General features: G+C 39.0%; 1 protein-coding gene across 1 annotated transcript; it reads right to left on the bottom strand.

Moving 5' to 3' along the window:
• Window positions 1-385: 385 nt before the first annotated feature.
• LOC114922771 (mis18-binding protein 1-like) lies at window positions 386-10,582 on the bottom strand. Its single transcript, XM_029284693.1, has 5 exons — window positions 10,548-10,582; window positions 6,373-6,955; window positions 4,613-4,672; window positions 1,943-2,358; window positions 386-556 (listed from the first exon to the last, which is right to left on the bottom strand). The coding sequence occupies exons 2-5, from the start codon at window positions 6,941-6,943 to the stop codon at window positions 386-388; spliced, it is 1,218 nt and encodes a 405-aa protein (XP_029140526.1). The 5' UTR covers window positions 6,944-6,955; window positions 10,548-10,582.
• Window positions 10,583-11,526: the final 944 nt, after the last annotated feature.

Consider the following 11,526-nt stretch of genomic DNA (forward strand, 5'->3'; position numbering starts at 1 on the left):
TGCCCAGTAAAAAAATACCACAATTTAGTACCTAAACCCCACCTTTTTAGTTTTACAAAATGTAGGTTGCAAAGGAAAAGGAGGGGGGGGGGAGCTGGATATCAAGATGTTCAAAAAAATAACATGGGAGAAGAGATAACTGTCATCCACGGCATTACCTGGAAAATCAAGGAATCAATCCAAACTCAATGTTTCATTCTTACAAAGCTATCCACTGCTAAATTTATGGCATAACAACTGCTCCATTTAAGTTTGCTTTTTTTGGGCTTTCCTTTGTTTTTGATTGTTTAAGAGATTGTCTGTATTTATAACTTTTTTTAATTGCTCTACACTCCTGAGATAAACTTCAAGCTTATAGAAATAAGTCCAATAAAATAACTCAATACTAAATGTAAGGACCATCCATGACAGTGATTAAAAACCATGTAGACATATTTGAACAAAACTGAAAAGCAGTCACTTGCCTCCGTTTTCCTTCCAGACACACATCAGCATTGTTATTGATCACCCTGATTCTCCATTGATTCATACATATCATCTGTTTTTCTTTTGAGAACTAAATTAGAAAAAATATGGAATATAAACTTTTGTCATAATTAGTTTGCACCCAACTGCAAAATCATGTAATGTAACCCGACTGTTCTATGACCCCAACCCCCGGTCCATAGACCAGTACTGGGCCACAGCATACCAGCAACTGGTCCGCACAAACAAAGCCCCATCCGTGGGATGCAGGCAGCACACAAAACCACGCACCCTCTGGTTCACGGAAAAACCTCTCCACGGAACCGGTCCCTGGTGCCCAAAAGGTTGGGGACCTCTGTTCTATGACATTCTCAGATTCATACTTCTTCCTTATATTTGTGATCACTACTTACATTCAAAATGTGCACATCTCTTTTATATGATTTGAACCCAAATATTAAATATTTTCTTCTGAACCTATGAAAAAAAACCTTGCATAGCTAGTGTAGTAATTTACCCCCCCCCAACATGTATTAGTTGTACCACTCAAGCAAAGATTTGTAGAGAATGATATGTACAAAGCCATATGCATCCCTTTATATATCTTGTTAGCATTATAAACAATCCCAAAGTAGGACTGAATCCAGGAAAATCTTGAAGCTTACAGATTTATTTTTTTCTGAAATTCAAAACATTTCTGAAATTATTCTGAGATTCTGAAAGAAATGGAAACTCCATTATTATATTACAGAAATTTAAAACCAATTTTAAAAAACAGATGCTATTTTTTAATACAAATTAATACAAATTAAATACAAATTTAATACACGTAGTCTGGATCATTTATTCGATCTCTGATCTTCAATGGTACAAACAAGTGGACTTGCATCTTTGAGAGAACTGGGCAGTCTATTAATACAAAATATAAATAAATGCAAATAAGATACTAGTAATTTCCAGGATTTTTCTAAAATTATAATTATTTAAAGAGAGCTTTTTTTCAGATTTATGGCTCTTCAAAATTATTCTTCCCTAAAATTATCATCTAAAAGAGCAATAGAAAAATAAATGATAAGCTAAATTAAGCTGCAGTTAGGGCTGAGAATGTAATCTATTGTCCACAGCTGCCTGCTGATGCCAGATGACGCTATTTTAGAATAGCAAAACAATTGCTTACTCATTGCTTCAACACTCAAAAATATCTTTTTCAGACAGAACCTGAAGTGTTGCGCAAGCCTACTCATTTTCATTTTCTCAATGAAGTAGTTAACAGAAAATATCCTGGTCAACCACTCATCATCACCCATACTGATTCTCCTTTCTGAAGTAGTGAAAAAAGATATTGTAACACAAGAAAAGGTAGTTGTGGTGACCCCTTTAGTTATGTTTAGTTGTGATTAACTGTGGCTGGTGTGCATTGTTTTTCCAGCTAGCCAGGATACAAATAGATAAAATAAAATTTAAAAAAAGATTCTACCTTTTTATTTGTGCCTGTATCAGGTTCATCCAAGAGCACCTTGGTATCATGCTGTCGTTTCCTTGGTATATGGACTTTTGGAGTAGCAAAAATTGTATCACACAGATGTTGGGAAGGTTTCTGTGGCGAAACACTTACATTTTCTCCTGCTTTTTGGCCATATATGTTTTTGGATGGAGTCACCGCTGCTTTTTCTTGAGGAAATTTTCTGGATGCTTCTTCCCTCAAGAATTCTCTAGAGTTAATATGATCATCACTCACAATCAGAGGATTAGATATTATGGTAAAAGTCTCAATGGCCAATTCAGCAGGTTCCACAATAATCTTCTCTTTCTGGGTAACAGTAGTATTTAGGCATTCTTCATTACAATTATTAAGTTTTTTGGTTGGGCAGGATGTGACTAAAGGTTGCTTTGCTGTAAGTAAGGACAGACATTTTAAATTTAGTACAGTGAAGCATCTCCTACAGGAAATATTCACTTGACAACTACTGTTTCAGGATCAGTTGTTATGCCTAAATCATTTTTTTCCTCAGCCATGCTAACTTCTTAGAACAGGAGGCTTTGTAGTGGTTTGGAGCCAAGAGGAGTGCTAATTATTTATCCCTTAATATGTCAAAGTTCAACATATTAAGGAAGGCCTCAGACATGAGCTATTTCCATAGTAGCTCCATCCTTTTAGAATATGCTATCCCTTAAAACCTGTATAGTTCCTATACTCCCACATAAAGTAAAAACAAAAATAAACGCAAGGTTTAGAGATATTTGGACTGTTTTTGCTTTTCCCTCACTGCTAAATCATTATTGCAATATTTATAGTATTACGAGTTTTATTTGGATGGTAGCCGTCTGGTATCTTTGGCAATGGATGGGATACAAATGTCAGAAAATAAGTGAATTAAATAAATACAGGCGGTACAAATCTAAGGACCACTCAGTCAGCAACTGTTCAAATTTGTTTCAGTGCTGAACCAATGGTAGTTACAATCAGACCTCATGCTTACAGCCACTGCAGTGTGCCATGGCCACTTGATCACAATTTGCCACCATCCCTGCCGACTTTCCACAAGCAAAGTCAATGGGAAAGTTGGCAGGAGGTTGGAAGTTGTGATCACTCGAGAGCCTCACACAACAACCAGTGTGGTCTTCTAATGATAGCAACTGGGACCGCTGAAACTGCTGTTACTAAGCAGCAAAGTTATAGCTTTTCAACTTTTGATTGTGTCATTTAACAAGAGTTTTCGATCTCAACTAGCAAGTTAATTGAGGACTACTGTGATGGAATGTGCACCTGGAGGAGTGGGAGTGGGAATCTTGGTAGCACCAGTTTTCCAGGGAGGAGGCAGTATATTCAAGAGAGAAGGCCAAATTAAGGGACAAATTAAGATGGATTGGGGGGGGGGGGGTTGAGGGAGGAAAAGTTTAGGATAGCCACATTCTAGATTCTCTCAGAGGATATATCTATGAGGTTATCGCTTTAGCCTGGCAAGATTCTCTCCATCAGATGTATGCAAATAAAGAATTGGACTTGATTGGATATGGACAAACCATGATGGAATGATTAACAATAATGAGGAGCTTGAAATATGAAAAACATAAGGGATACTTTGCCATGCATGGTGGACTTGGGAAGAAGGCAGAACATTTTGGATACAAATACATACCAAGATACAAAGAATTTTAAAGATCAATAACAAGAAAAACAGATCTTTCTTTGGGATTTATGTATAGCCAACTAGAATAATCTGATGGAAGACTAATTTTATACAGGGTAACTGCAACACAATTATTATATGCACAGAGATGGAGGCAAACTGAAACTCCCAAAATTGTGGAATGGATTGTGAAGATGCCAGAATTGGCAGAAATGACAAAACCAACCTATTTGGTAAGGGACAAAACAGCAAGTACTTTTTATGGACATTTTGCTGAAGAAAAAAAAAAGCAAAGTGAAGCAATTTGAAAAAGGGCTAAATAAGGGATTGAAAAGATTTCTGTAATATCAAGACACAGGAGCAATAATGAGTTTGTTTCTAACCATTATAAAAACTGCAAGTTGCTTACTGTTTTGATTGTTTCTTTAACTATTTTCTTTTCTTCCTATTTTTTCTTTACATTTATCTTTTATCTATATAAAAGTCTTAGTAAAATGATGATGATGATGATGAGATAGCTAACTATCGTGTGTGTGTGTTAATGTGCATGTGTGTGTATTACTAACGAAGAGCCTGCTGAATGGTGATCATGCTATTTGATGACCAATTCTTTTATGTATGTATGTATGTATGTATGTATGTATGTATGTATGTAAACTATTTATATGCCACCCATCACACTGACAAGTGACTCTGGGTGGCTTACAAACATCATAAAAAAGTGGTAGAAAACATTTAAACATTAATTATTAAAGAAAGCAAAATTAAATAAGTTAAAAATTAGAACCAGAATACTATGGGGCAAAGGTTTGAAAAAACTAAAGGCAAATGATGAGTAAATGAATAAAAGCAACTACAAATTATTTGGCAGTTTGCTATGTAAGTTGTCATTAAAAACAACTTTTAATTACAAGAAAATTATAAAGCAACCACAAGCTTGCAAGTGAAAAATTGAAGACAGAATTTCAAGACAAAAATATATGCAAAGCTTCTCATCGCCTAAGAAAAAGTATTACCTTTCTGTGACCAATCCTCCTGCAACCTCTGTTTTACACGGGAGAAGAACTTGTGGGATTCTAGAAATGGAGAATTTATTAGTGCAGTACATATATTTTTGTTCACTGAAATAGAATTTGTCACTGAAAATGAAAGGACAAAAACTATCAAATCCACTGATAAATAGTTTTCAATACCTGGTAGAGTGAAAATAACATTTTAGAAAACATGGAATTTAATATTTGCATAGCAATGAATAATACAACTAATATAACAGATGTGTTATCACTGAGGAAGTTCAAATGTGCTTCTGCAAGATCTCAGGGGTACCCAATACATCAGTGGTGGCGAACCTATGGCACGGGTGCCAGAGGCGGCACTCAGAGCCCTCTATGTGGGCACGCGCGCCATCGCCCCAGTCCTAGGCCTTCAGCTGGGTTTTATAAAACCTTTTTGCTTTAGGCCTCCTGTGTGCAAAAAAAAAAAGTTTCAAATCAGTCAGTCAATTTCAACTTCTCGCAAAGAAAAAAAGATCTTGCAAAGTTGGAATTGATTGAACTTTTTAGTCCCACCCAGTTACCATTGCAGCCATGCCTATCCAATGGGCCACACCCACCCAATGGGCCACACCCACCCGACACCCGACGATGCATAAGTCGGGTTTTGGGTTGCAGTTTGGGTACTCGGTCTCTAAAAGGTTCGCCATCACTGCAATACATAATTTGACAATTAATTAATTATATGAGTATTTCCTCATCACTTTTTGCTTGCTATTCTTAAGCAGTGGTGCTGGGAAACAAAGATTCAAGTGTGATTTAAAGCAGGGTCCCCAATTCTTGGGTTACGGTCTACTAACGGGCCATGGCCTATTGGAAACTGGGCCGCTTGAGAGGCAGGGCGGCATGCATGCACACGAGCAGCTCAACTTGCATAAGTGGCAGGTTGACGAGGATGTGCACGCAACTCTATTTGCAGTCAAGCTGTGTGCGTGCCAACCCATAACTCACATGAGTTGTGCTGCGTGCACGCTGGCCAGCTGCTTGCACAGCCTGGTTCCCCTCTTCCACCTGCCCCCAGCCAGGCCGCCAAGATTGTGGACCATTGGTTTAAACCAACTTTGTGATACTTTATTCGTATAAAAATGAACAAGAGAAAGTTGGAGAAAAAAGCCATCGGCAGTACATGAAATGCAAAGGACGGCTTATTGAAAAATATTGGTGTTGGTCATCACCTTTAAAGCCTTTTATGGAATGTGTCTAAGGTACCTGAGGAACCAACTTGCTCCAATGGAATTGACCCATCCCACTTGTTCTGGCAAAGAGTGCAGACCCCATTAGTCAAGAGGCGAGATCCACTCCCACCCTTCTGGCCTTTAGGAAGAGCCTTAAAACCTTGCTCTGCCAGTTGGTGTTGGGCCCTGATGGAGAAGCTATACGCTGGAAGTGGCTGGTGCAATGACAGAGAAGGCACCACCCCTGTTCCACTCTAAACTGATTGTCTTTTACTCTGTATGTAACCTTTTTAAATTTTGTTTTTATATTAATCATGGTTTTTATATTTCTATTTTTTACTATAGGGTTAGCTGTACAGAGTCACCTAAAACAGCAAGGTGAGTGGCATATAAATTCAATCAATCCTGCAGGCAAGTCTGAGTTAATAAGGCAGGGAGCAGGTTGTCCAATTTCTAATCACTATTAGGTAGAAGCCCTATTTTTGTAATTGTATCTCAAACATCTAAGTATGATACTAGAAGAAACTTGAAAGAAATTATACAACCAACCTGTTTTTACATTGGATTCTTCATGAAAATCCTCATCCACCTTTGTCTTTTGTTTATATTCATGTATAGGTATTTTTTCTGATCTTTGTAGAAAGGCAGGTTGCCTTTCAGGAGTAAGAATATAATCTGCGGTACACCTTGAGTCCAACAATTTAGCTTCTGAAGGCTTGTTTTTTTCTTTGACAAGAGCTGCTTTTTGTTTCATTTTTGAGAAGATTTTTGCTGGAGATTCAAAGGGTAATGCCTCACAAGCTTTACGTTTTTGAATGACACTCCTTGTCAGTGGCTTAGTTTTCTGACATGAAGAAATCAGTCCCAGGATTCCTTCAGATGATGTTTTAATTTCACTGATGTCAACGAACTTTTTTGTATGCATTTTGCCAGACATTAAAGTGGACTGGAAAACATTTATTCCTTCAATCTCTTTGCCCGAACAAACATTTTGGCAAGTAAGAACCATTGAAGGAGGAATTTTAGCTGAATCGAAAGTACAATTCACCTGGAAGTTTACAAAATCCTTTAAAGGTGTACCACCAGGGATATTATGTAAAGAAACTGCTTTCAATGACATTTTTTTTCTTTCCTGTTAAAGAAAAATACACGTTAAAATTCTTCTATTTTCAAAAAGTACAGCATCTCCAAAAACAAAATCTCTTTATTATAAATGTTTTTTTAATTAAAAAAAGTCTGACATCTGCAAATATGAACTGTATTCCTCTACATTTTCACTTTAAAAAGGTGTTATAAAGTAAGACAACCAAACTCTGTGATACCCCATTCTAAATGCATCTAAATTCCCTAAATTATTTAATGCTTAAATTGTGAATGAGATATAATAGTACCGTATAATGACACTATATATAACACTATATACAATTTAAATCCTTAGTAGCATTTTGAAAATTTAGTTATAAAATATTAAATGACATTTTCTATCTGATAATATAAGGCTGCTGCATCATAGAAATTGCACCAGAATGATATGAAATTCAGCAATCAGTCCATAGAATACATAATCTGTGATGTAACGCTGGATGTCTAACCTGAGGCCCATGGACAGCTAGTAAAGTGGCCCCACAAGATTGTAAACTTTTATCTGTATTAATTATATTATATATTTTATATGAACCCCCAAAATTTTTCTCTTCACTCAGTGCAGCCCAGACAAGCCAAAAAGTTGGATACGTATGATGTATAAAGAATATGAATTTTGTCTGCAAAATTCAAGAAAAACAACAGATATTTGCACTCTACCAACATAAACAGCCCATCAGACACTTTAGCAAACCCAAATGAAGTTAGCAATATTGATTTTAAAGTTACTGAAATTACATCAAAAATCATGTGTCTCATAATACTTTTTCAAAATAAGAAATTATATTAAAAGGCATAGTTTTTTGTGAGCACTACCATTCTCCTTCTGATATTAGCTACTGTTGGCTAAAACAACTCCTTATACAAAGGGACTGCACCAAGGCTACAGTTATTCTCAATATCTCAGGGGTTGCCACAAAGAGGGAGTCAAGCTATTCTCCAAAGCACCTGAAGGCAGGACAAGAAACAATGGATGGAAACTAATCAAAGAGAGAAGCAACCTAGAACTAAGGAGAAATTTTCTGACAGTTAGAACAATTTATCAGTGGAACAACCTGCCTCCAGAAGTTGTGAATGCTCCAACACTGTAAGTTTTTAAGAAGAGACTGGATAACTATTTGTCTGATAGGGTTTCTTGCCTGAGCAGGGGGTTGGACTAGAAGACCTCCAAGGCCCCTTCCAACTCCATCATCATCATCATCATCATTCCAAAAAGCAAGAACAGTATCATGTTTATTCCTTTTTAAAAGGGCAAGCAACCACTTGCTTGCCAAGGATCACATATAATACTTTTTGAGGTGAGTCCACTAAGTATATATATTCACTGACCACTGTATGTATCGTATACAGGTAGTCCTCGACTTACAACAGTTCATTTAGTGACTGTTCAAAGTTACAACAGCAGTGAAAAAAGTGACTTATGACCATTTTTCACATTATGACCTTTTCAGCATCCCCATGATCATGTAATCAAAATTCAGATGCTTGGCAACTAACTCATGACTGGTGCTGTGTCCCAAGGTCATGTGATCACCTTTTGCAACCTTTTGATAAGCAAAATCAATGGGGAAGCCAGGTTCACTTAATAGCTGGGCCGCTAACTTATCAACTGCAATGATTCACTTACCAACTGTGACAAGAAAGGTCATAAAAGGGGGCAAAACTCACTTAAATGGCTCACTTAACAACAGAAGTTTTGGGCTCATTGTGGTCATAAGTCGAGGACTATCTGAATATGGCTGGGACTGGCAAAGATACTAGTGATGAGAAATGGAGGAGGAACAAGATAAACTTATTATGACACAAGACCCCAAACTTATATATTTGTATCAGACATCAAGTTGCATGTATAGTACTTTGCAACTACCTTCCCAAAATAAATGCTCTCCAGAGCAACTGATAGATTACCAGGTTACAACATCCTTGTCCCTAAGCATAATTTTCAAGATCAACCTCCCATGCCTGAAAAGTTTTTGATCAGTGTGTGCTATCTGCTCTAACATATGCCAATGAACATGGTCACTACCCCACAATTGATACAAAAGCTACGACTGGTGCTAAGAGCCACGGAAAGATATGTGCTCGGCATTACAACAGAAGATAGAAAGACTTGCACATGGATTAGAGCAGAGGTCCCCAACCTTTTGGGCACCAGTTCCGTGGAGAAATTTTTCCGTGGACCGGAGAATGCGTGGGTTTGTGTGCTGCGTTCACCCCACGGATGGGGCTTTGCTTGTTTGTGCTGGCCCAGTACAGGTCTACGGACCGGGGGTTGGGGACCCCTGGATTAGAGAACAAATGAAAGTATACGATATCATCAAGAAATGCAATAGTGGCGAACATCTGTAGCTCGGGTGTAGGATGAGAGTGAAGGTTCTTTCTCCAAGCTTGTGGGTCGGTTTCTGAACTGTGGGAAGTCAGAAAAAGGCAGGAAAATATATTTTTCACCAAAAGGATTTTTAAAAGCATTTTTTGAAAAGCAGAAACCAAACCTGGCCTCATCTCTTTGCCCCAGGCAGGAGCCAGCCCTATACAGATGCAGATGTGGGACCATCAGGAAGGTTGGAGCCAGGAACTCAAGAAGACAAAGAGAAAAACTGCATATCCCACCCAAACTCTAGGAGTCATTAGCCCCATCCCCAGGGAAGCAGGAGATGACTTTTGGGACATAATAGGACTAACCATTACCATCAAGTAATACCAGAGAGGCACACCTGGGCTCAGGTCAGAATACGTGACACAGGAAATAGCCTCAAAGTTCATGCCACAGGAACAGGAAAACTTCCAAACAAAAAGCTAGAGACGGTATAAAAAGCTACTGGCCATGTGCTCAGTCTCTTCTTCTCTCCTCTGCTCTTTCCTGAAGAACCATCTTTCTGCTTCTGCAATAAACTGTAACCATCTTCCCAAAGTAGTCGCCATGTTGCTTATTTAATAATAATAATAATGATAATATTCCCGGCTTGGATGAACCAGGATGAAGACTTACTTCTGAAAGAACGTTTCATTACCAGGCTAAAAACTCTGCTGTAGATGTTACCTAGCTTGGTAATGAAACATTCAGGAAACCAACTCACAAGCTCGGAGAACAAACCTTCATCCTCATCATCAAGAGAATAAAAGAATGTTAATGGGCTGGTCACATAGCAAGAAGAACTGATGGCAGATGGACCAAGGCAGCCATAGAATGGATCCCACTTAATAAAAAAGAGTCCACAAAAGGGACCCTAAAACAAGATGAATCTACCACATCAGCAAGTATTGTGGGCCCAATTGGCAAAAGAAAATCCAGGACCGTATTGGTTGGAAACATGTGGAAGAGGCCTTCACTCTGCAGTGGGCAGACCATGGCTAAAATGAAGATGAATATCTCTGTCATGTAGCTCGGCAGCCTGATCTCCACGCCCAAATCTAACAAGAGACAAGTCCCGGCAGAAAGAGGCTGCAGTCCTTTTTCAGGGGGCTGCCCTAAAGTCCCCGGGACAGCCTTCCCCAGCCTGGTGCCCCGCAGACTTGTGGAGGCTTCGACTCCTACCTTAACCAGCCCCAAATGTACGAAATCAAAAATAGGTTGAAATCACATTTTTAAAAAGAATTCACCGGAGGATTTTCCCGCCAATATCCCGAGAGATTTAGTAGCGTTCTCATCCGGAGCTCGCTGGCAAAAAAAAAAAAAAAGGCTTCCGTCGGTGTGCAAGCGGGCCCCGCAGCAAAACCGTTTCCCACTCATAAAGCTCCCTCACCGAGTAGCCATTTCTCCCCCTACCTTCTCTCCCTCCGTCCGTTCGGCCGTCCGTTCACAGCGCGGAAGTCGACCGCGACCCTTTTCGAATTTCTCGCGCACCGCCCCTCTCTGCCGCTGATTGGTCGACGAGCTCTAAGGGCTTGTAAACGTCATCCGAGTCGCCGCCGCTGACCGTGGCTCGGTGGGACATTTTGGAGGCTGGCAAAAACTGCCAGGCGAAGGGAAGGTCGCTCGCTGACTAGGGCGGTTCCTTTCGGATGACGTTAAGGGGGCGAACCTTTAAAAAAAAAAAAAAAAGAATTCAGCGCCTCGTCGCAATAACCAAATAAACAAGCAGTAGGAACGGTAGCAAGCTGTTACCCGCACCACTATTATATTTTTCTGCATCCAGTTGAACCCTATGCATAGCTTGTTAGTTTTCCGTTAGTTCACTATTGCTTTCGGTTAACCAGTGTTTCTCAACCTTGACCATTTTAAGGCATGTGGACTTCAACTCCCAGAATTCCACAGCCAGCATTGCTGGCTGTGGAATTCTGGGAATTGAAGTCCACATGCCTTAAAATGGTCAAGGTTGAGAAACACTGGGTTAAGCTGTGCAATTAACCTTTGGTGAAAAGATTATCTTGTCAATATTGCACGAAATAATTGTATCTGTGAAGGATCCTTGGCAGCTCTCTGAGCTTGGTTTTTTTCTTGCAGTCGTTTCATTACCCAAACTAGGTAATATTATTTGAGTAATGAAACGTCTACAGGAAAACAACCAAGCTCAGAGAGCACCAAGGACCCCTCGTTTAAACCTGAGCTACAAATATTCT

Source organism: Protobothrops mucrosquamatus, unplaced genomic scaffold (genome assembly GCF_001527695.2).
Source record: "Protobothrops mucrosquamatus isolate PMUCROS unplaced genomic scaffold, P.Mucros_1.0 scaffold844, whole genome shotgun sequence".
NCBI classification, from domain to species: domain Eukaryota; kingdom Metazoa; phylum Chordata; class Lepidosauria; order Squamata; family Viperidae; genus Protobothrops; species Protobothrops mucrosquamatus.